The 27,477-nt window shown below is 34.0% G+C and overlaps 1 protein-coding gene across 1 annotated transcript in view; it reads left to right on the top strand.

The window, feature by feature from the left end:
• LOC113513456 (laminin subunit alpha) overlaps positions 1 to 27,477 on the top strand; it is an 86,623-nt gene continuing 59,146 nt past the window's right edge. Inside the window, exons 1-9 of the mRNA XM_052895483.1 lie at positions 1 to 247; positions 9,693 to 9,839; positions 20,838 to 20,965; positions 21,750 to 21,858; positions 22,215 to 22,385; positions 24,597 to 24,813; positions 25,886 to 26,095; positions 26,286 to 26,479; positions 27,254 to 27,329. Of these exons, the coding sequence (XP_052751443.1) occupies positions 50 to 247; positions 9,693 to 9,839; positions 20,838 to 20,965; positions 21,750 to 21,858; positions 22,215 to 22,385; positions 24,597 to 24,813; positions 25,886 to 26,095; positions 26,286 to 26,479; positions 27,254 to 27,329 (1,450 nt within the window). The 5' untranslated portion in view covers positions 1 to 49. The remainder of the gene's footprint in view (positions 248 to 9,692; positions 9,840 to 20,837; positions 20,966 to 21,749; positions 21,859 to 22,214; positions 22,386 to 24,596; positions 24,814 to 25,885; positions 26,096 to 26,285; positions 26,480 to 27,253; positions 27,330 to 27,477) is intronic.

The following is a 27,477-nucleotide window of genomic DNA, read 5'->3' on the forward strand; positions in this document are numbered from 1 at the left end:
ACCCCCGACGGCGCGGCATCATTCCGCGACGGGCCGCCGCGCGCTCAACATGGCGCGGACCGTTACGGCGCTCGTCCTATTATTCATAAATATAGCGCACGCGGAAATATTAACTCCGCCATACTTCAACTTGGCGCAAGGCAAGAAGATTACGGCAACGGCGACATGTGGGGACGAAGGACCCGAGCTGTACTGCAAGTTGGCCGGTGCGAACACGGACGGCGACGAACACGTGATCCAAGGACAGGTAAATGTTTTTTTTTTGCGATCTCGATTAGGCAAAGGAAAAGGTTTTGTGTATGTTTGTAAACAATTTAATCCTTCTTTTATTTTAGTTTTTTTTTTTTGTGCGAATGACTAATAATATTTTAAAATAAGAACGAAGTATTTTAGTTTAGGCAAATACGTAGGTCAACGACTCTGTAATATTAGGTAATGAAAAGTTATTGAAATGTTTTTTTTTGCTATGCATGTGTTGTGCTGCTTCTGTGAACTAACAACTAATTTTATACGATTACTAGCTTCTACCCGCGACTTCGTCCACGTGACTGGGATATGTTTACTAATCGCGATAAAAAGTAGCCTATATCTTTTTCCATCTCATATATATATAGTAAGTGCCTACCAAATTTCATAACAAAGGTAAAAACAGACAAACTGACTTTTACATTTGCAATATTAGTAACGACTATTTACGGTTACATGTTTACTAATTAGACAAGTATTTTTTTTTGATGGGTGATAATGGTATGGTAACCCCGCCTGCGCTAACGGGATACGCTGGCGGAGCACCAGTGAAGGGTGATAGATGAGAAAGAAAACAGGCCAGTTAGCCCATCATGATGAATTCATCAGGAATTACCATGATAGTTTCCAGGGGGAACCGCGAGGAGGACGACCTGGTTTGGTATATTGCTAGCAATGGGATTCTCAGTTCCCATTACTAACAATCCCTTTCCCCCCAGATAAATAATTACTATGGCACAGTAAATGAAGCTGGACGAAAATAATATATGCTATATATATTTTTTATTATTTCTTAATAAGCATTTATGGGGGGAAAGGGATTGTTAGTAATGGAGTTTGATAGCGTCATTGCTGGCAATATGCCCTGTTAGGTCGACCTCCACGCGGTTCCCCCTGGAAACCATCGTGAACAATTCTTGTTGAATTCGTCACGATGGGCTAACTGACCCGCTTCATCCTCACCTATCATCCTTCACTGGTGCCCCGCCGGTGTATACCGATAGCGCGAGTGGTGTTACCATTTCATTATCACCCATTAAAAAAATTTAGCATTTAAAGCATAGAGTAATTTTTGTTGTAATTGTTATGTCTACTCTGTATTTCTTTTTTTATACAACAATGGCAGCAAACATACAGCCCATCTGATAATAAACGGCCGTCATAGTCTATGGGCAATTTTAATACCAGGGTTGTCACATGCATGTTATGATTTTACATTCTTAATTCGTTACATTGCATTTTTTCTTATCCTAAAAAGTTCCATGGAAATGATTTTTTTTTTTTAACAAATAAGGGTATAGTAACACAGCTTCACATCTCATGTTTGAGATAAAGGGAAGCAATGATAACATATCGCGCGTCCTGTTGCGTCCCATTCGACTGATAACGAGTTCGATGCCTCCGTTGTTACGAAAACTAAGCAACTACATATAAAATTTAAATACGACAGTTTCTGTGGAAAAAAAAATATTCTTCACTGTAATCCCCCATGGGGTTGCAAATGACGTATTTACATACGTCACTTGTCCCCTCTAAGGTAGATAAAAATACCCTATTTTATACATATAGTTATGTATATACGTGCCTTATTTATTTACAGAGTAGGAAAAGTTATTTGTGTGTGTGGTCTCTATCCTTATTTTAATTTGTTTATTTTTTTAACAACATAGAATTGCGAGTAAGCGACAAAAATAAATAGATTAAGTACGCTGCATACATTCCATACCTCTATTATACTTCTGCATTCTGCATTATAATCCATGCATTCTATATCAGTATTATACGTGTGGCGTGAATTTACAGGGTACAGAGGAATAACACCTGAGTCCTCAGGAATGGCAACGCATGGGGGATATCATGGGCGAAACAGTATACTTTGTTATGTCCATGCTACTGCTCATCTCTATAGGCGACGGTTACCACTTTCCATCAGGTGGGCCGTCAGCTTGTTTGCCATTACGTTGTATAAGAAAAAAAAATACATCTGCATTATGCTCCATGTCTACAATATACTTCTGCATTCTGCATTGTACTTCGTGCATTCCACATGTACGTTATACTTTTGCATTCCACATTATGTTCTATATATATATATATATATATATATATATATATATATATATATATATATATATATATATATATATATAATATCATCTTTACGTTTCACATTTCATCACCACTTGTAGCGCTCAGACATGTCATAAGTGGCAGACATTTCATTCAACTACATACTTATTTACCTTAATTATCAAGACATAAATAGTAACAATTATCACTTGCCTAAATATGTACTTACACATTCATAACTTCTTAGGTCCAACTGATAACACACTACTGTGATCGTGCTAATTTATTGGCGTTTATCGTATGACCCCCGAACTGGCTATCTCATGAATAACCGACTTCGGGTTGTGGTCGTATTTTTTTTTTTATTGGATGAAAATGGAATGGTAACCCCGCCTGCGCTAACGGTATACGCTGGCGGGGCACTAGTGAATGGTGATCGATGAGGATGAAAACATGCCAGTTAGCCCATCATGATGAATTCATCTGGAATTAATCATGATAGTTTCCAGGGGGAACCGCGAGGAGGTCGACCTGGTTCGGTATATTGCTAGCAATGGTATTCTCAGTCTCCATTACTAACAATCCCTTCCCCTCCCCCTATATGGTTGTGGCCGTATTAGAGAGAGCAAACTGCTTTAGTATAGTGCATGGGTACTTATACATTCAATCCAACATATTAGTATATTTCTGTAACAACTTTATTAAAATAGTGGTTAAACATTCTATCGATAAAAACGGTTTCATTAGCGTTCGCACAACACTAGTCTTAGAACAAGACGCACAATGTTACTATCTCATTCTATCTATACACGCGGTAGCGATAACGATACATGAACTTTATGAACAGATGCAAAAAAAATGTAACAGTGCAACCCACTGTTACATTTTTTTGCCCTGGCTTACAAATTAGGGTAAACTGTCTTGTAAACCAGTTCCTTCCAATATACAAGAACTAATACTATGTATTTGTACGTGCAGAACTATAAGTTATACTATAAGTTATAAACATAAACAGGATAAATAAAAAATAAAGAAATTAAAGTTAAACTAAAAGGTTACAGTTACGGTAGATTTAAATTAAAACGTAAAATGATCATTATTATATATATATATTACTATTATGTGTATATATATATATATATATATATATATATATATATATATATATATATATATATATATATATATATATATATATATATATATATATATATATATATGTAAAATATATAATTAAATTGTAATTGAATTTATATGAATGTAAAAGAAACTAATTATAATTAAATTAAACTTAAACTAAAAATAATTAAATTATGTTCCACAAACGAAATAACATCTTCAATATATAAAAAAAAAAAAAAAAAAAAAAACAATTATAAATTAATTGTTTTTTTTTCTATTATTATTTAAGATTCAGCTACTAAACTCATTAGAATAAAATTTCTGTAGAACCAGAGGGATATACTCGTATTGTACCAGAAGGAGATTTTGTACAAAACTCGTTTGTTTGGGCACCTCTGTCCCTCTCTGTATTCTCCTAGACACAGGAAGCCATGGAGCCAGCAAGTTGCCAAATAAATTCTAATAAGGTTTTTTATGATCATATAACTGTTTATTTACGTATTGACAGATAAATCTATATTCTTACGTCAAGACAGTGACGTAATTTATTTAAATACGGATGTAACACGACACGTTTTTGTACTCACATAAATGCTAGCTTTTACCCGCGACACTGTCCGCGTGACCGCCACATGTTCAATGATAGGAATAAAAAGCAACCATTGTCCATTTCTATTCCATTAACTAGGTTTAAACCAAACTTCATAGCGATTGAAGTAACAAACAAACAAATTCGTTCATATCAGCCTTTAACTGGACACTGCTGAACATAAGTCTCCCCCTTGGGGGGTTTTGCCAGTAGTTGCCATGCTTGGCTGGCAGATGGGCAACCACAGTTAGACGTTGGAGATGTTTTAAGACGGACGCTGCTGCCCATCCCTCGCCCTCCTTTAGTTGCATCTTACGACACCTACGGGAAAAGAAGGATTGGCCTAATCGTGTGGTCCTGGCAAACCAGGATATGTGGAACACCATTTTAAATTACTATCAAATAAAACAACTAACTGTACAAAGTAGCTTCAGTCAATTTCGATGCAGTTTTCCGAAAGAAAATAGACTAGAAAGTAGCCTAATCAAATGCGTACTTTTGTTTGAAGTTGGGTAACAATGGACGCCCTCCGTGGCGCAGCGGTAGGCACAGTACTTTGGATATCGAAGCCCCGGGAATGATTCTTAGTCAGACCAATTTAGGAAAACGATTTTTTCCGAATTAACTCGAATCTGGGTGTTTTTTAGTTATGTATTTAGGTGTTAGTTGCCTGGGGGTCTGCCATGAAATGAAATTTCGAATTTTCGGACTTAATTTCGTGTTTTCGTTCACCAAAATCGCCCCAGCAAATGGAGCTTAATATTTTGTTCGTCATAAATCCTACAAGACATATGGTAAAAGTCCAAAGGAAGGAAATTTTAGCATTTTTAATATTTTGAAATAATATGTATTATGTAATTTTAACATCAAATATTTGTTTCGTTCAGCTTCGAAATTTCGGAATACATTTTATTGTAAGCTTTCTGGTTTCCTATAACACAGAGTACCCTGGCTTGAAAATCAAGCTAACATATCTGCCTCTACTCCATTTACACCAATCACTTTACGATTGATGGGATTACTTTTTTGTTAACTATAATAACTAATATGAAACTTAAAATGACAAACAAGCTTGCTAAATTTTTTTTTTTACCAGAGGGAGACTTTGTACAAAAGTCCTCTATCCCATTCGTGTTTCAACCTTTAAGCAGTTGTGTTTGCATGGCTGTGTTTCGGTTTGAAGGGTGGGATATGGCGTGAATTTACTGGGCACAGAGGAATAACACCTGAGTCCTCAGGAATGGCAACGCATGGGGGGTATTATGGGCGAAACAGTATACTCTGTTATGTCCATGGTACTGCTCATGTCTATAGGCGATGGTTACCACTTTCCATTAGGTGGGCTGTCAGCTTGTTTGCTATTCTAAGTTGTATAATATATATATATATATATATATATATATATATATATATATATATATATATATATATATATATATATAACTTAGAATGACTAACAAGCTGATGGAAAATGGGAATCGTCGCCTATAGACATGAATTAGTACCTTGGACGTAACAGAGTACGCTGTGCCGCTCATGATACCCTTCATACGTTGCTATTCCTGAGGACAAAGGCTTTTTTATGGATAATAATGGAATGGTAACCCCGCGTGCGCTATCGGTATACGCTGGCGGGGCACCAGTGATAGATGAGGATAAAAGCAGATCGGTTAGCCTATCGACGAATTCCACGAGAACCCACCAGGGGGAACCGCATGGAAATCGATCTGATATTGCTAGCATTGGGGCTTTTAGAACCCATTACTAACAATTTCTTCGCTTCGGACTAAGATGTTATGCTTCTGCATTCTGTAATTTAATTGCCATATCCAACTTTACAAACCAAAACACTCATGCGCACGAAACTGCTTCATGGCAGAAACATGAACAGGACCGAGGTACCCAAACAGACGCAGTCTCGTTCTGGTAAATGTGGCAAAAAAATCTTTACTCAAACATGAAATATAAGTGGATCGATTTAATTACCCAGCATGGGTCAGAGCCACTTTAAATTCATAATATTAGTAAAATAAATAAGGATTACAGCAATAATGTGACATCTCTGACTATGAATTCGAGGATTTTATGGATTATAAATAAATCTATATATCATTATGTGAATAAGCAGTCGTATTACCTTCAAAACCAGAATTGGTTTGAATACGTAATGAATGTATAGAGATACAACGAACTCGAATAGAGTACGAATTATATAATTTCGAACAAAACAATGCCCCGACCATTTCATCAACAGAGGTAATAAGTAGCTGCTTTATAATTTCTTTTCTTTGATTTATCATCTATCATCATGCTAGGTCACTTGCGGGATAGACAGAGGGAGACTTTGTACAAAAGTCGATTGCTTGGGCACCTCTGTCCCATTCGTGTTTCAACCGTGAAGCAGTTGTGTTTGCATGGCTGTGTTTCGTTTTGAAGGGTGGGATATGGCGTCAATTTACTGGGTGCAGAGGAATAACACCTGAGTCCTCAGGAATGGCAACGCATGGAGAGTATCAGGGGCGAAACAGTATACTCTGTTATGTCCATGGTACTGTTCATCTGTATAGGCGACGGTTACCACTTTCCATCAGGTGGACCGTCAACTTGTTTGCCATTCTAAGTTGTATAAAAAAAAAAGACAGAGAGAACCTCTACCGTCACATATATTCTATTTATATTAAGGATTATTATAATCACACAGTGTTGTATTTCACTTTCTTGAAACTTCATAACGTAAGACGAAACTAAAGCTCGACATGATAATAAAAAAAAAACCGATGAGCTGGTAGTTGAACTCATCCACTGAGGATTCCATATTTAAATATGAGATAAAATTTTCTCTATTGCATTTTTTAAGTCTTAAAAGCTTTTCTTCAGATATCAGCCCTTCTTCAGCCCTTTCGTACCCTGAACTGATTTGTCAGATAAAATTTTATCCACTTTCCCTATTCACGGACACAGAGGAATTAATGGGCATCAATAATTTATAGAGATATTAAAAAATGTCTATTTTGAGTTCAATTTTTGTAAGTTTTTTGATAGTTTTATTAAAACGGTACTAGTTAGAGACGTAATTTTATTTTTTCTATAATATTCACATTTACTTTTATACACTCTAATTGTTTTAGATTATACATTTAAAAAACTTGAGAAATAAAGGGGGGATGATGTTTTCTCACATTTTCGATCATAATAAATACTATATAACATAAAAATAAATAAAAATCAGTTTTAAAATATACAAATGAAGCTGTTTCATAAAATACCTTACTTGTACTTTTTTTTTTTAATGGATGATAATGGTATGGTAACGTATACCGTTAGCGCAGGCGGGGCACCAGTGAGAGATGATAGGTGAGGATAAAGCAGGTCAGTTAGCCCATCGTAACGAATACAACAAGAATAGTTCATGATGGTTTCCAGGGGGAACCACGTGGAGGTCGACCTAATAAACATCGCTTGTACTAGTAGGTCAATTTTGAAATTTTGGCTCCCCTAACAAATAAAAATATTTTTTTTTTATAATTTCTATTGCAATATGGGCAGGTCAACGATATTCAAACCATTTCAAAATTCAATACAACGGTATTAGTGGTTGCTGAAATATAACGCTGTGACAGACAGACGAACGAACAAAGACGCACCATAAGGCACTGCTAATAGAAAAAAGATATATATTTCTCTGTTTTTATTGTGATGTGATGTGATGTGCGATACGTGAAAATTTTCGTACTCCGTTCACGCAATTTTCGTAAAAAGGGGTACAAAGTTTTTACTTCACGTATTTATATAATAATAATCTCTAATATATAAAATTCTCGTGTCACGGTGTTTGTTACCAAACTCCTCCGAAACAGCTTTACCGATTTTCATGAAATTTTGTGTGCATATTGGGTAGGTCTGAGAATCGGCCAACATCTATTTTTCATACCCGTCAATGATAAGAGTGACCCACCCCAAAATATTTTTTTTTATTTTTTTGACAATTTTTTTTATTTTTATTTTATTATAATTTAGCATTGAAAAATACATACAACTTAAAATTTTCATCGTTTTACGATCAACCCATGTATTTTAATCGCGATTTTTATATTTCGCAATAAGTGGTAAAACAACGTTTACGGGGTCAGCTAGTAGTAATATAATATACAGTATAATATATATATATATATATATATATATATATATATTATACTAGTCATATTATTATTTTCAATCTTCTGCAAAAAGAAATAGGTTCTCAATTCGGTTGTATTATTTAATTACCTCATAACTATTGTACGTCAGTTGTAAACCGATTTGGTAAATTCTGTTTTCATCTTACAAATTGGTTTTATAGAAATTTTATCAAAAGTCGGTTTAGTAGTTTAGTTTTTAAATCAAAAAAATTGATTTTGCAACATTAAAGTCTTTTTTTAATGAAACATAATCTTAATTATTATAATTTTAATAACTCTATTCTTTACTGATTATTTGACAATACAGTGAAATACATAGGGCACGATATTGCTGTATACAATTTTTTTTTTGTTAATTGTTCTATGTAACATATGTTTTTCTAAATCATTGATAAGTAGTATCATGTCATCACAAGGTGATCTTCATTTACATAATATCGAAACCCGATCCGAAAGACGGGACTTCTGGTAGATTGTAACGAAATCCTGCTACCGTTCGGCAAACATCGGCAGCCATCGGTGGCGCTCGTGGCCTTTTTTGCGGACATATGGCGACCAAATGCGCTTGCGCATCCTGACTCTTTTGTTTCACAGATTCCCGATGTTTGAATACTTTTTTTTCGTCTGTATCGCATAAATATGAATGGTCGTTTGTTTAGGCGTAATAATGGACGTTTCCTTATACGAATTAAAAGTTTTGCATCCGGTTCAATCGTTAAACTAATGTGAGGTAGACCGCCGCAATTTTAAATGTTTTATAAGTAAATTTTGCTCACTAAAATAAAATCTTCAAATGCACTATATCGATTTGGGAATTATAGGAAAACCACGCACTACCTGCTATAAAAATCAAAATCGTTTAGCATATACCCAAAAATAGGAGCGAATTATAAACCCCTCATTCTTTCTTGAATATCCAACGACCCTGAGGGGTAAGGATTGGTAGTGATGAGGAGGTTGGTCCCCATTGCTAACAATATACCTACCTTCTCAGAGGTCCTGTCTATCTGTATGCGGTTCTTCCTAGAAACCGTCGTAGTTAGTTCCTAGTGAATTCACCACGATGGGTTCACTAATCTTTCTTCATATTCATTTATCATAATATCATATCAGGTAAGTTCTGATCTTCATAGTAATTTACAGTGTTACCCTGCACTTTGGTTATGTTTTGTTAAGAGAGGCACTGGCTGAAAACCAACGCTGTACAGCTGTTCACATTGCGCTGGGACACTCACAGCATCCGCTGAGCCGGTTCCTTTTGCCTAGTATGGGACACTTTTTGTATATGTTATTTATATTTTACATTGTAATTGTATGGCAATAAATGTTTCTATTCTATTCTATTCTATTCTTATCATCATTCACTGCTATCCCACTAACCCTACAAATACCTATAGTACAAACAAACTTACCATTCCATTTTCATTTCCAAAAAATAAGCGAAGACTCTAAGAACAGTGTAAGTAATTTTAAAATTTCCTCCCCAGATATGTGACGTTTGCGACGCCACATCCGATTCAAAGAAGCATCCACCAGAGTACGCCGTGGACGGAATGGAAACTTGGTGGCAGAGTCCACCGCTCTCCAGAGGGATGAAGTACAATGAAATCAACTTAACTATTGATCTTGGACAGGTGAGTTCTGATCTTATCTTTTTTTTTTATTTATTAAAAATTCCAAACATAATTATCGATTAAATTGTGTAAAATTTAGTAAAACGAAATCTACTTGACAGATGAGTTCCAAAAATGTTTTAAAAATTGATAAATATTTACGAAGAAAATGTTTCTAAGTCCCTAGGTAATAATTATAATGATTCTAAAATAACATTCTAGAATCTAGTGTAGAACGCGCAACTTATCCAGTCTGAAGGTATAAACATTTGTCCAGGAATCCGTAACATATCATAAGTAAACTTTATAAAAAGAATTTTGAAAAGTCATTTACTAATTTATAAATGGAATGAAAATTTATATGATAGTCTTATATCTTTTTTTTTTAAATTCCTTATTAAAGGAATTTTATACAGATAATGGTAATTTAAATATGACTATTGCTGTCTCTCTTGAATGACAAAGAGAACTATACGTATTATTTGTCTTTGTCCCTAAATATGACCATGGAATAGCTACATAGTGAATATAATACATAAATAATTAATAGGATATATTATTATCTAATATTACGATAGGTAGGTGTTGGTGAAGATTGCAACGTTCTTTATTTTAATAGCTTTTTTTTTTTATTTTATCAATCTCTGTTCTTCTTTTGTTTTTTAATTGCATATTTTTCTATCAAGTGTACAGAAGCAATTTATTATTACAAAACAATTATTTATTTATTATTCACCATAAAACTGGGAAAAACGTCGTACTCCCCATCAGGTGTTCATCTCATATCCTAATCTCCTACTGTAGTATACGCAATATCTCTCACTTTATGTGTACACTTCAGCGTGTATCCGGGACATGGCATCCCGAAATAGTGTGCACAGCGTCTGAAAGTGCATTGACCCCCGTTACCTCACCATGTTAGGGACATTAAATTTATTATAGCCTGAGACTTAATTATAGAGCTAATATTGGTTATTGTGTAATGCAAGAAAACTTCAGCTGTTTCTCTGTATTTTTTTAGAAAATAGAATCCGATAGTTATGTCGAATAAAACAGATATTTTACTATATCATTTTAAAATTATTAATTATAACATATTGTTTACCGTTACCCCATATTTTTTTTAATCAGAATGGAATGAAAGAAAGGCGTTGAAAATTATAGAAATCATAGACAACAAAGTAAGTGGATACATAAAGAAGGAAAGTAAAATTAAACTATAAACTATATTTTTTTCTTTGATGGGTGGAAATGGAATGGTAACCCCGCCTGCGCTAACGGTATACGCTGGCGGAGCACCAGTGAAGAGTGATAGATGAGAATGAAAACAGGCCAGTTAGCCCATCATGGTGTATTCATCAGGAATTAACCATGATAGTTTCCAGGGGGAACCGCGAGGAGGTCGACCTGGTTGGGTATATTGCTAGCAATGGGATTCTCAGTCTCCATTACTAACAATCCCTTTTCCCCCTATAAACTACATTAGAGTACGCCAATCAGTTATTTGATATCCATAATATTATAATCTCTGCCTAGTTTAGAATAATTGGCACTATTGTCTAGTGATTATTATTGTATTTATTTTAATTCTTTTTTTAAAAAACTTATCTTAAAATAACATTTAATAAACAATGCACTGCACTACTTCAAGGGAAACAATTATCCTCTATAAAAAAAAATACACTAACAAGCATAGATTAAGTATGTGTTTGCGGTACCCGTTCTACGGGTTTAAGGGCTTAAAAAAATGTGAACAAGATTATAGATTAAGGATGTGCCTTCGGTCACCTTCCTACGGGCAAGGGGCTTACAAAAAAATTAACAAGAGCATAGACTATGGATGAGACTGCGGGGTACCCTATCTACGCTACGCTTTCAAAAAAATTGCTACTATATTGTTTTATAAATATCGGGGTAAAATAATATTTTTAATGGTTGAAAATGAAATAGTGACTCCGCCTACGTTATTGGTATACACTAGCGGGGCACCAGTGAGGGTTAGGCGAGGATGAAGTAGGACAGTTGGCTTATCGTGATGAATTCATTGTTAACCACGATAGTTCTCAAAGGAATCCGCGTGGAGGTCGACCTGATAGGGTATATTGCTAACAAGAGAACAGTTCTACTTCAACTAACGAGTATCACTGTTATAATAGAATAGTTTGTGAAGACGTATGTTTGTTACTCAATCGTGCCTAAACGGCTGAACAGATTTAAATGAAATTTAGCATACGAGTAGGTTATACCTTAACACATAGGATAATTTACACATCGATGCATACAGGAAAAATCGCGAGGAACAGCTAGTGTATAATATGTATAGAGATGAATATTAAATAAAACATTTAGTGGATACTAAGAAATAATACACTCTTTTGTATTACATAGTAGGCAGTTCACATACGAGACTGTACTGTGACGCAGAGGTCAACATGATTATGTATAAAAACTTAGAATTTTTTCTTTATCTCTCCCTATATTTACGTTTGTATTGGTATCACTTAAAAATGCTAAACTCATTGATAATAGTTATAATATTATCATATAATTATTGTCTAACTAAAGATGTGATGTAAAAATTTTTAACTTTTTTCAATCGATTTAGTACTTAGATTCCTAAACTATTTTGGGTAAGAGAGAGAGAGATAAAAAAAGAATTATTCAAATCAATTGACAACTGAAGGAGTTGTGAGGTTTTTAACATAAAAAAAAAAATAATCAAATTGAGACTCTCCTACTTTTTGAATACGGTTGAAAATAAAATAATACTGTAATTATAATAATAACAATTGTTACTGCATAATCTATGGTTGCTGCAAGTATCGTGAAGTGTGGAGCAAATTGCGACGATCTACTAATCAGCAGCTATATTCACGTCATTCGTTATACTTGTATTATATACCGTCACCTCTTCTTTTCATATATACAAACATATTGTAAATTTATATATTTCAAATGCTTACATTTTTTATATACAACTTAGAATGGCAAACAAGCTGACGGCCCACCTGATGTAAAGTGGTAACCGTCGCCTATAGACATGAGCAGTACCATGGACATAACAGAGTATACTGTTTCGCCCATGTTACCCCCCATGAGTTGCCATTCCTGAGGACTCAGGTGTTATTCCTCTGTACCCAGTAAATTGACGCCATATCCCACTCTTCAAACCGAAACACAGCCATGCAAACACAACTGCTTCACGGTTGAAACACGAATGGGACAGAGGTACCCAAGCAATCGACTTTCGTACAAAGTCTCCCTCTGGTAAACTTATTAAAATCATATCCAAATCAACAACAAATTCGTTATTACTGCAAACCCAGTAAAATAAATTTGGAACTACCCAATCGGTAAGGGCAAACCAACACACACATGCCCAAATAACAATATGTACTCGGAGTTAGTTAGTGAGTTCCCTACCTAGGTTTTCCTTGGAGACTACTTTATAGGGTACTTCAGAAAAGGCAATAAGGTTTTTGGAATAGGATTTATATTTTTGTATTTTATCTTTTGTTTCATATTTAAAAAAAAATTAATTAATTTGACTGTATTTGTTAATTTACATGTGTCATAAATGGCTCAAATAAAGTGTTTATCTATCTATCTATCTATCTATTGGACACCCGTTTAGAATGAAAAGTGTTGTATGCATATAAACAATCTTGGTACTTCTAAATAATTTAAAAATATGTTTATAAAAATCTATTTCAATTGTGAAAAAATCTGTTATATTGATTTTGAAAATTAGTTCAAAAGTTACTTTCCCTTGGTCGCCTCTTACGACGTCCATGTAAAATAAAGGTATGGTATATTCAATGCCGGAACCATACGGTTTAAAGTTGAATTTTATTTATGTACAGGTCAGTTAGCCCATCGTGACGAATTCAACGATTTTGCCAAGATGGTTTCCAGAGGCATCCGCGTGGGGCCTAACATTCCTATTAGGGGGAAAGGGATTGTTAGCAATGGAGTTTTAACAGCCCCATTGCTTGCAATATGCCCTATCAGGTCAACCTCCACGTGGACTAGAAACCATCGTGAACAATTCTTGTTGAATTCGTCACGATGGGCTAACTGACCTGCTTCATCCGCACCTATCATTCTTCACTGGTGCCCCGCCGGTGTATACCGATAGCGCGGGTGGGGTTACCATTCCATTATCACCCATAAAAAAAACATTGCTATTAAAAACAATCCCTTCCTCCCTGAAGTTGAATTTGTCACTAAACCACGAAATGTATCTACAAAATTACTACAAAATTTTTCAAGTATTTTGCACAGCGACTGTCTCTATACCAAAACGCTTTCTGCTCAAATTTTGATATATGAAACCGTTCGATTTTGCTTGCGTATTGCTATGCGAATTTTGTAATTGTTATTTCTTAGAATAATTTGTGTAACGTGATATTCGCTAAATACTTTTTAATATTGGCGAGTGTCCTTTGTAGTTGTGTAATTAGTATTGTGTGCATGTGTGTGTGTGTTTATGTGTATGTGTGCGTGCATTTGTACGTATGTTCTTATGCGTGTGCGTGAGCTTGCGCGTGCGCTGACTATATTTATATTTTTTTTTATACAACTTAGAATGGCAAACAAACTGACGGCCCACCTGATGGAAAGTGGTAACCGTCGCCTATAGACATGAGCAGTACCATGGACATAACAGAGTATACTGTTTCGTTCATGATACCCTCCATGCGTTGCCATTCCTGAGGACTCAGGTGATATTCCTCTGTACCCTGTAAATTCACGCCATATCCCACCCTTCAAACCGAAACACAGCTATGCAAACACAGCTGCTTCACGGTTGAAACACGAATGGGACAGAGGTACCTAAGCAATCGACTTTTATACAAAGTCTCCCTCTGGTAAATCGATTTGTAATTTTTTTTTTTATCTGATGATGAACAATATATGCTTACAGATTAATAAAGGAATTGTATCAAAATCGGTTTAATAGTTTAGATTTAAAATCCAAACAAATGGTTTTCACAATATTCACTATTATTACTTTAAAAAATATTAATACGTATCTCCCGGCTCTGCGTCTACATATTTCGGTATCTTCTATTCATACTGAATTTTTCTAACAAAATCTCTAAAACAAAACTATTTCATATTTTAAGTTCAACTGTTTGGACGATGCATTGATCAGCTGTTCGTTTAGTTATTTATACACAACAGACCTAAGACATGCTGTGTGGTCCCTACATAGAATAAACCATCCCTTTCTTCCCCGTACGTGTCGTAAGGGACAAATAAGGGAACGAGAGGGATATGTAGCAGTGTCCGTCTTAAAACATCTCCAAAGCCTAACTGCGGGTGTCAAACCGCAAACCAAGTGTGGTAACTACTAGTAAAACCTTCCAAGGGGAGGCTTATGTTCAGCAGTGGACAGTTAAAGGCTGATATGATGATGAGGTCTAAGAAACACAGTTTAGAACCGCGAATGTTTATACTTTTAATGCTAATTAATACCAATCACCATTGCTCCGCTGTAACTACTACATATTATATTTTCTATCTATCCTATTTAAGAGCTGCGCTCTTGTCTGTGGAGCTCTTCCTACTCACTACGATTTCAAGCGAGTCTCTTCACCTCTTGATACGACACGACACCAACTACTTCCTTGATCTGCCTGATGTAACTATGTCTCGGGCTCTCTCTTACCCTCCTTCCTTCTATCTTACCTTCTATTATAATGTTCATAAGTTCGTCGTGTCGTATCAAGTGTCCCAACATTTTTCCCCTTCTGTCCTCAATATTTAACATTACTTATTTTTCAAACTACTTATTTTAAATTACCTGATAACCTAAGAACAAGGAATTACATAGAAGGAATGATGAAATAAAAACTGTAATACAAATGATTGCCTCCTTTCTTCTTATTCAAATATAATTAGTAAAAAGATAACGAAAGATACACCATCAGTAATTATATATAAGTATAGAAAATGTTTGATATGTCAATTATTTGTCAATGACAAATTTTACATTACTAAATTATATATTCGACACAGTTTATGTAGAAAATATGCAAGCAGGTTATATCTGAATTTGGTAGGGTTATACGGCCGTATAACATTTTCTATACACTAGCCTGCTATGATTTGACAAAAATAGCAATTGATGGGGTATCTTTCGTTTTCTTTTTACTAATTAACTAAATAAATTATATAGCGATAAGACCGCCTTTTGTACCTTTATGTGTATATTTCAATCTGTATTTATGTTACTGTATTTCATTTGAATTATTCACTTGTCATTGTATATTTTTATTTATGGTGCAATAAAGAGTTAAATAAATAAATAAATAAATAAATCTATTTATTATAACTTTTAAATTAAAATAACTGGTTTTGTAACAAGTGTTTTGTATAAGTGGGTTCATTATTCTTTAATTATATATATTTATTTGTTGCTAGTTACAATAACAGTTTGCAAACATAAATGTACATGCTAGTAAATAGAGAACAATACAGAAAATATTCATATATAAAATAAATAATAAAAAATATACACCGTTTGCTAATCTTATGGCACATTAGCAGTAAGTTCTAACTTAAAAATGAACGTTATAACGCTTTTGCAGATGTACGTTACATTACTGATTACAGTTATGATCGAAACTTATACCGTTTCAAAATTATATAATAACTTCTTTAAACCAATGGTACTTTGATAAACGATGTCAAACTTTATTATATATTTATAATATCGAATATTGTATCAAGAGTTATTATATCTTCGTTTCTACTGTTTTATATATATATAGATAGGCTGGCGCATGTAATATTTTTTTGTTTTTATACAACTTAGAATGGCAAACAAGCTGACGGTCCACCTGATGGAAAGTGGTAACCGTCGCCTATAGACATGTGCAGTACCATGGACATAACAGAGTATACCTTTTCGTCCATGATACTCCTTCTGCGTTGCCATTCCTGAGGACTCAGGTGTTATTCCTCTGTACCCAGTAATTTCACGCCATATCCCACCCTTCAAACCGAAACACAGCTATACAAACACAACTGTTTTACGGTTAAAACACGAATGGGACAGAGGTACTCAAGCAATCGACTTTTGTACAAAGTCTCCCTCTGGTAGTCAAATTTTTATCGTTAATCTAAAGCAATTGAAATTGTAGCCTTTATTCAGATCAACTTAGCCTAATAATAAATAATATACTTATTAATTAATAAATACATATATACTCTACAATTCACATACGTGCTTGGACTTCACTTATTTGTGAGTATACAGGTACGGTTAGAAGGATTGTTAGTTTTGCACTGCTAGCAATACACTCTGTCAGATCGACCTCCACGCGGTCCCCGTGGATACCATCGTGGTTAATCGTAATGGAATTCGTCACGATGATCTTACTGACCTGCTTTCACAGCTAACTATCATCTATCACTGGTGCCCCGCCAAAGTAAATCTATAGCGCAGGCGAGCTACTATTGCATTATCACCCATTAAAAAAAATACAGGTACATATATATATATATATATATATATATATATATATATATATATATATATATATATATATATATATCGAAAAAATAAGGATACTATTTAATTTTTTTTTTATACAACCTAGAATGGCAAACAAGCTGACGGCCCCACCTGATGAAAGCGGTAACCGTCGCCTATAGACATGAGCAGTACCATGGACATAACAGAGTATACTGTTTCGCCCATGATACCCCCCATGCGTTGCCATTCCTGAGGACTCAGGTGTTATTCCTCTGTACCCAGTAAATTTACGCCATATCCCACCCTTCAAACCGAAACACAGCCATGCAAACACAACTGCTTCACGGTTGAAACACGAATGGGACGGAGGTACCCAAGCAATCGACTTTTGTACAAAGTCTCTCTCTTTACCAGTCCTTTCCTGTAAAGAACGGACTTTAAATGAAAGGAAAATAAGGTCGTGGAATAAGAATGAATCCGCAGTATGCTGACCATACTTCGCGACATAGTCGGGCCTAGAAACTAAAACGTGATGAAGCAGAGACGGTTTACAATATGGAGAATAAAGAGGAACAATGTGGGAAATACTATATGGGAAAAACTTCGAGCTTGCAGGAATTCCAGTGTATTCATTTTCATTTAAGAGTTTCCTCTTGTCGGTGCAACTAATTCATGCATCTTCCTCCAGCCAGCTCTATCCCAGGCCATATCCTTTATCTCCCTATACGACATGACGCCTAGTGTATAAAACATGTAATTTGTAAATATAAAGGAAATAATCAAAAATAGTTTTTGATACCTCCCTGCGATGATGCGAAACAGTATACTCTGTTATGTCCATGGTACTGCTCATGTCTATAGACGACGGTTATCACTTTCCATCAGGTGGGCCATCTGCTTGTTTGCCTTGGTTGCCATGTGACCATTTTGTGTAACTATGGCTCACGCATGAAAGGAAACATATATATTAAATTTCGTTTATTAATGAAAACTTTTTAATGAATTCTCAATATTGTTATTAATTTCAAATAGATTTATTAAAACAGACTCAATATAAAAAAAAAAATACACCTTAGTCCATTTAAGCAGGAGCATACAGTAATGATCATTACTGTATGCTCCTATATGAATGGCAACGCATGGGGGGAATCATGGGCGAAACAGTATACTCTGTTATGTCCTGATACTGCTCATGTCTATAGGCGACGGTTACCACTTTCCATCAAGTGGACCGTCAGCTTGTTTGCCATTCTAAGTTGTATAAAAAAAAATTTCGTTATCATATTGACAAAACTTGATAAATGAATCTATGCAACCATCTAGGATCAACACAATAAAATAAATGCAATGCAATATTCATAATACAACTATTTATAATGTGCCTCTATCTAAAATAATTGTATTCATGGATATCCTTACTTTAATAATTTCATTTCATTTTATCATAAAAGACTTATACTTTATAGTAAATTTACTTATTTATTTACTTTATAGTAAATTTTCAAATTGGCTACATAAATTTCACAGAAAAGGTTTTTTATTCGTAATGACGCATCTCTGGGAATAAGTCTTAGAAATAAGTAATATGTGTCGTGTGAGTCATGTAAATACGATCGTTTCATGGATTTAGGCGGGAAATGATGTCCCGCCAAAAAGTTTATAGCACAAAAATTTTATTGTCAGCCAGTAAACGCGCGGCATTAGGTCGCATGTCCACCGGATGTTGTGGGTGTTGATAACGGAAAGCGATTATAACTTTATGAAATACCAAAGGGCAAGGTTGAACGATTATTATGACCCTACACCTATACCTATCACGAATAGTTTCGTCAAAATATAATGTAACACAATAGGTACTTACAGAAAATTATATAAGTATGAAACTATTGAAGACTATATCTAGCAGGAAAGGATTGTTAGTTGGATCCCTCACCAGAGGGAGACTATGTACCAAAGTCGTTTGCTTCGGCACCTCTGTCCGTCCTCTGTCAGTTATGTTTGCATAGCTATGTTTCGGTTTGAAGGGTGGGTTATGGCGTGAATTTACAGGGTACAGAGGAATAACACCTGAGTTCTCAATAATGGCAACGCATGGGAGATATCATGAGCAAAACAGTATACTCTGTTATGTCCATAGTATTGCTCATATCTATAGGCGACGGTTGCTACTTTCCATCAGGTGGGCCGTCAGCTTGTTTGCCATTTTAAGTTGTATAAAAAAAAAAAGAAAAAAGATAAATATATGACTATTTATCTTTTTTTCTTTTTTTTTTTTATACAACTATAAATAGTTTTTTTTTTTTTTTTTTGTGGATAATAATGGATTAATAACCTCGCCTGCGCTATTGATATACACTGGCGGGGCACCAGCGAGTGATGATTGGTGAGGATGAAAAGGCCCAGTTAGCCCATCGCGATAAAATCAACGATAAATTAGTTACGATTGTTTTCAGGGGACCGCGTGGAGGTCAACCTGATAAGGTATATTAATAGCAATGGGCACTAAATGGGCTTCTTTTTGGAGAGTGGCAATTTTTAATCAAATTCGAGTAGAAAAATATGAATTAATGAGTAAACTTTATTAAAAATTATACAATATATGAAATAAACAAGACAATTTATAAAGGTAACGATACAGTTGTATAAGTACAGTAAGGCGGTATTATTGCTGAGAGCAATCTTTTCAAGACAACCTTAGGGTAACGAACTAATTGTTGTACAAGTAGACTTAATAATATTACATAATTAAGCAAATTTGGAGTAACAGCGTAAAATATTAACAAAAATAATTATAAGTAGCTATTATTAAATTTAAAAATAAAATAATTAAGTATATACATATGTAAACGCATAATATATAGACGCGTACATGTATATTACATTATTTCATCATATTTCTTGTATGTGACCTATTCACATACAAAAATATGATCAAATATGAAACTATTTCAAATTAACATGATGCAATCTATTCTTTTCTTTCTAGGTGAATATTTTTTTTTAATCATTTTGTAACGGCCAACAAGCTGATGGTATATGGTAACCATCGTTTATAGTCGTGAACTATATATATATATGAAATATATATATCTCAAAAAATATTTTAACATTCGTGTAAATATGTGCCCTTTATGAGAACCAAGATTTTATGCATCCAAAAACTATTAACTTTAACCAGAGAGAGACTTTGTACAAAAGTTGATTGCTTGGGTACCTCTGTTCCATTCGTGTTTCACCCGTAAAACAGTTGTGTTTGCATGGCTGTGTTTCGGTTTGAAGGGTGGAATATGGCGTGAATTTACAGGGTACTGAGGAATAACACCTGAGTCCTCAGGAATGTCAACGCATGGGGGGTATCATGGACGAAACAGAATACTCTGTTATGTCCATGGCTCATGTCTATAGGCGACGGTTATCACTTTCCATCAGGTGGGCTGTCAGCTTGTTTGCCATTCTAAGTTGTATAAAAAAAAAACTATAATTTCATGGCCGTACCCCAATAATTATTTACCAATATCATCTATCTTGTCCAGGAATTCCACGTGGCGTACGTATTCGTGAGGATGGGCATTTCGCCACGTCCAGGCTTGTGGGCGCTGGAGAAATCAACAGACTACGGGAAGACATATAAACCATGGCAATACTTCTCGGATTCTCAATAGTAAGTTCAAACTTTTAGTATGTAGGCTGTCTACGATAACATAGCACGCTGCTCTAAAATCCAGAAATTCAAAACTATGTCATTAAAAATATTTACAATGTTTCGACTGAAAAATATATTAAGGGGGTATCATGGGCGAAACAGTATACTCTGTTATGTCCCTGGTACTGCTCATGTCTATAGGCGATGGTTACCACTTTCCATCATGTGGGTCGTCAGCTTGTTTGCCATTCTAGGTTGTATAAAAAAATTCTCCTCTAGTCGGACCGCTATTGAAGATATACACACAAACACAAACAGAAGACCATGTATATAGTCACACACATTGTTCATTATTACACATTGCCCGTTGTTCTTGGTTGAAATTGCATTCCGAATGGGCGGTAATGAAAAAATGACTATTCAAAAATGCTTAAAACTAAGTTTACTCGAATAAAATTCATGGAAACTAGATGTTTCTTTCTTTATTTCTTTCAATCATTAGAAAATTGGAAATTAATGTAAATTCCAAAATTTGCTTGAACATTTCTTCTTGTGAGAAAATTATATAATTATTAGTAGAAATAAATTTCAAGGACAGAAGAAGTAACTTACTGACATATCTAATATTATGTCTGTTCACGACCACAATGACCAAAGCCAAAAGTCTTAAGTTTTACTTAGACTTTACTCGAATAACATACGAGTATATACCCACTAAGAATGATTTTTGGAAATTTCCACAGAATTTTGAAATAATGGATCACTTAATATTATTATTATAATCATTTGTAATTTTTCACAGTGACTGTCAGCTTTATTTTGGTGAAGAGAGCCTGAAACCAATAACTCGAGACGATTCTGTCATCTGCAGTACTGAATACTCCAGGATTGTGCCTTTGGAAGGTGGAGAGGTGAGAAATATACATTTGTAAATAGAATATAGCGAGATTTCTCGCTCGAAAATTATAAACACGCACTCCTCTTTAGCAAGAAGAAGGGAAAATTACTGCCTTAAGAAAAATCCACTCCACTGTATCGCCACCTGCACATAATCCCTGGTATCGTAATTATATTAAATCCAGAAACCAGAGTCAACTGCATAGGTACTGAAGACCCCTTCGTCTATGCTGTTGGTAAATTACAATATGCGTTCAATTCGGATTTTGAACTTTCCTTTGATGTCAACGCAATCACTTTCCGTTAAACTTCTCAGACAAACAGAGTATAATGTAAGACATTTGAATTACTAACAATTATATAATTTCAGATCCCAATCTCTCTTCTCAATTACCGTCCATCAGCGAACAAGTATTTCAACTCGTCTGTTCTACAAGAGTGGACGAGAGCAACCAACGTACGACTTCGATTGTTGAGGACTAAAAACATGTTGGGACATCTTATGTCGGTGGCCCGACAGGACCCTACTGTTACCAGGCGGGTATGTACAGTTATATATGATTTTATATCATCATGTTATTCAAGGGATGATCTACAAAATGTATCAATCCATTGATAGTCTAGTAGATATGATACACCTGGATATGTTAGCCATTTTTTGTCGAAGTAACAACTTGATTCTTAAAAAACTTGGATAAATGTAAAATTATTTCGTTTACAAAAAAAATTTCATTAAGTCTTTATGTATTTATAATTACTTGTTAGATGGTCATTATAATTTGGAATGGGGGTAATACATAACAAAACCTAGGAATTATATTTGTCTCTAAACTTCAGTTTAATTTGCATAATGAAAACATTGTAAACAATGCCTATAAAATTAATGATTATGTAGCAAAAGGAACAAGATTTGAGTAAATTAGATGCATATCCATTTTTATATAAAATTCTTTATTTATATAAATGAGAATAATGTTGAAATGGTTCAGGAAAAAATTTTACTTTACGCCCAATATACCTAAGTGTTTTCATAATAGACATTCATGCTTTTTGCATTATGTTTAAAATATCACTCGTTAGATTTTCAAAATAGACGTATTTAATTGGACATGACGTTCCTGCATAATGTTATTCATGGCAGATTTGATTGTAATATTTTAACAGAACATGTTTACTACCGAGCTCCACTATGCTCGAATAATCTGACAGCACGTGGACAGCCTTTGTTCTCCTACAATAAATATCGTACAAACTCTAGTAAACGAGTTCCACTCAATCGAATAGAAATCTCTTATAAAGATAATTTGTAGTGGCCTCGATATATTTACTTGCAATTCGAATTGCTTTAAGAAGTCAATGTGAATTAAGAAACAGAAGTATAGACTTTATTTTACAAAATATAAAATCTTTACTGATATTATAGACGTGAAAGTGATTTCACGACACATCATAAAACATTTTAAATAAAAGTACCTATAATTTAGTAATATGTATTTATTATGTATATATGTATGTGTATGTATGAGTGTATATATGTATATATATATATATATGTATGTGTGTAAGTTTTTATTTTTTATGTATTAATGTTATATTATTATTCATGTACTTTTATTATTTACATATGTAAGTATATAGAGCTGTTTTTATTATATTATATATTCAAGTTTTTACTGGCTATTATTTAGTTTATCTTTAATTGTACGGTTATTACCCTTGTACATTCTACAGTTTTCTTTCAGCTTCTCATAGGTTGACTGTAAGAGATCCCTTTATGGGATAAGGCCGCCATTGTATATTAAATCATTTACCAGTGTTTAATCTGAGTTATGTACCATAAAGATTTTACAATACAATACAATGTAGTTATAGTGGGTGGAGCATCTATTATAATTTTTATATTAGCGACCTATTTTAAGTAATACATGTAATTTGTTACCGTTTGTTAACCTAAATAAAAAAAAAAGTGGATAAAATTAAAGATACGAGAAGATACGTGCCCTTTGAGTAGCCTTTGACATTTATTTTTATCTATGTATTTTCCCTTTAATATACATAATGTAAATATCTAGTCATTTATCTCTTTCTATACCTACATCAGCTTTCTTATGAAATATGTAGATAGAACTGTCGCCTGCAGTTTCGACAATGCTCCTGTTTATTTCGTTCTCATGAGAATTTATTATATAAAACTCGTTATTATTGAAAAAGGTGAGTGAAAAAATGAAATATACTGTCAAGTTACCTGTCTATATATAAAGTTCAATGGCTTGAGGGTTTGCTTCAATGTATAAACATCTATTCACACAGAATTTAATATTATTAGACTACCAAATATAGCATCGTGTTTATATCAACTCAAAAAGCTACAATAACGCACTTTCGATGTCAGTATAATGTTTTTACAATGTTTTGTATAAGTTACGAATAAATAAGTAAAATCACGATTCCATTATGTATTTATATCTCACTAGCGACCCGCCCCGACTTTGCACGGGTTCAATGCTGATACTAATAACAATAATAAATATAAAATTATCAGTGTTTCTCTACTATATTATGCATGTATTATACTTCCTCTTGAATCGCTCTATCTATTAAAAAGAACCACATCAAAATCTGTTGCATAGTTTTAAAGATCTAAGCATACAAAGGGACAGGCAGCGGGAAGCAACTTTGTTTTACTCTACGTAGTAATAAGTATATGTTTGACAATATAAAAATCCTAACTCCAAATATATCTGTTCCTTAGTACTTCTACAGTATCAAAGACATCAGTATTGGTGGGCGGTGCATGTGCAACGGTCACGCGGACACATGCGACCCGGCGGACCCGGCAAGCGAGAGCAACATCCTCGTATGCCGGTGTCAGCACAACACCTGCGGCCCGCAGTGCGCCCAATGCTGCCCCGGCTTCGAACAGAAGAAGTGGAGGATCTCGCAGAACTGGGACAGATTCGAGTGTGAACGTTAGTACATATGGATAGATTAATTTAATTCATGATCTTTACTATACATTTATATATTTAATATTAATATAATAATAATAATTATAAATGTTATATATTTAATTCATAATTAATAAATAAGAGGGGTAATTCCGTGACAAACGCAACCAAAGGCTCAGAAATAAATATTGGCTAAGGAAATCTATTGAAGTATACTTTTATAGTAAGCATTCCTATCATCCATGCCTAAACTTTTTTTTTATAAACAATGTTTTTACTTAATTAACAGTCATATTAGAGATAGGAACTATGGTAGGTAATTTTATATATCGCACAAGCTCAGCCTAGCGTAGGAATCAATGATAAATTTTGCGCTTACACAAACATACTGATGATAATAATAAATACATTTAAATTTAAAAATAAAAAAAATACATATATTTAATTTATACGTCGATTTTTGAGGACACTGAAAGGAAATAAATTATCAGCTGTTACTATTTTTCTGTTACTTTATAATTGAGATAAAATATTAAATTTATATTATCCATTCAATAAAGTATAAAATGCCCGGTTTTAGCAGTTTTCTAAAGAGTATAGCATCAATGAAATATCTGAAATGGAAAAAAAAAAATTGATTCATTTCTCGACTATTTAAGTTCTAATAAACCAATAGTTTTACCAAAGTAAGGCTATAGTTGCGACTTAATCAAATATCTAACAATAATTGTGGAAATGTGTACTTATATATTTATAATATTTATTAATGTTTGAAATTTTGCAACGCCTGAAACGTTTCGAGTATTACCTATGAACTTCTACAATACCAGAAATTACTGTGCAGACAGATACTATTGACGTCCTTTTTAAAAAAAAATATAAAATAGCGTTAAAAAATGGCGTTATTGAGCATACAAATGTTATAAAAACCTTCATCATAATTATTTAATACAATACTATCTTATCATCTATCATCAATTAAAAAAAAAATTAATCTAATTAATTAAATAAAAAAAAATTAAATAACTTTAAAACAATACATAATGTATTGTTAAAATTAGGCATTAACACAAACGTGCATTTCTTTTCACAGCATGCAACTGCCACAACCACTCCACCGAGTGCATGTACGACCCGGAGGTGGACGAGAAGCGGCTGTCTCTGGACATCCACGGCAGATACGAAGGTGGCGGCGTCTGCCAGAACTGCCAACACAACACAGAGGGCATCAACTGTAACAAATGCAGGCCTACCTTCTACAGGCCATACGGAAGAACTTGGGACGAAATCGATGTGTGCCAGCGTAAGTTGACTTTAGTTATTCGATAAGTAAAAGGCTCGTACTGTGCAAAAATCTGAGAAGAAAGGGAGAAAACAGAACTTTATTGTATATTTTGCAATATAATTACTAACTATAAACCACTTTTACTAGTTTATTTTGACTATTTATTAATTGAGAAGATCTATGAAATTTGTATTTTTTTTCTGTCCAGCCTGCGATTGTGACCTGCACTATTCGACGGGCAATTGCGCCGAAGAGACTGGCCAGTGCGAATGTAGGAAGGAATTTTTGCCACCAAATTGTGACGCATGCGCATACGGGTACTTCGACTACCCAGACTGCAAGCCTTGTACTTGCAACCTGAACGGCACTGAAGGAAACAATTGTACACCAATCGGAGGACTGGTAAATTTAGTTGAAATATTATTTTTTTAAACCATAATTCCATAAAAACGTAAACAAGGGCTCAGAAATAAATATTGCTTTAAGAAATCTATTTTAAAATAGTTTTATAGTAAACATTCCTATTATTCATGTCTGAACTTTTTTTTAATCATTTTCATTTTTTAATTCAATTAATAATCATAACATATATAGAAACAGGGACTATGGTAGGCAATTTTATTATTGTAAGTACGTTTGTTAGTCAAATATCCTTAAATGGCAGAAAAAACAAAGCAAACTAATACTATAATATTTTCTATCCTATTTGGGTTACGTTTTAAATTTAATCCGATAAGTATATTATTAAAATAATATCAGACTTGTTCCCAATGTAATAAACACTGTGATTAGGAGATAGGGATTGATAATAATGGGGATTTAACAGCCCCATTGCTAGCCATATACCCTGCCGGATAGACTTCCGCGTGGTTCCTCTGAAAACTTGATTAATCCTTCATTTATGAATTTGTCACTATGGGCCAACTGTCCTGTTTCATCCTCACATATCATCCCTCACTGGTACTCCTCTAGCGTATAAAGCAGAAGGAGTTACCAATTTATTATCACCCATTAAAAAAAAAATACACTCTGAGACCATTGAAATTGTAGATAAAATGTCTCTATACAATTAGCTGTTTTTTGAGTCGTTTTTGACAGTCACTGCTCCATCTAGATATATTTGATCATACTTGCTAACTTACTTATTTCTTTTTTTAATATTATTTCTTTCCCCAGTGCCCCTGCAAATACAACTACGCCGGGAACTCGTGCGAAATATGTGCGGATGGCTTTTATTCGTATGAATGTAAAAGTGAGTAACCATACAACATAAACAATCGCATTTTAATAAAGCTACGTGTATTAAATACTTATTATAAAATATTATTATTATTATCATGTAAAATGTATTAAATAAGGTAGTTTTCTTTTTTTTAATTTCCGTGCCTATATTATGTTTA

This window comes from Galleria mellonella, unplaced genomic scaffold, assembly GCF_026898425.1.
Source record: "Galleria mellonella isolate WM207_F2 unplaced genomic scaffold, CSIRO_AGI_GalMel_v1 utg28, whole genome shotgun sequence".
Taxonomy (NCBI): Eukaryota; Metazoa; Arthropoda; class Insecta; order Lepidoptera; family Pyralidae; genus Galleria; species Galleria mellonella.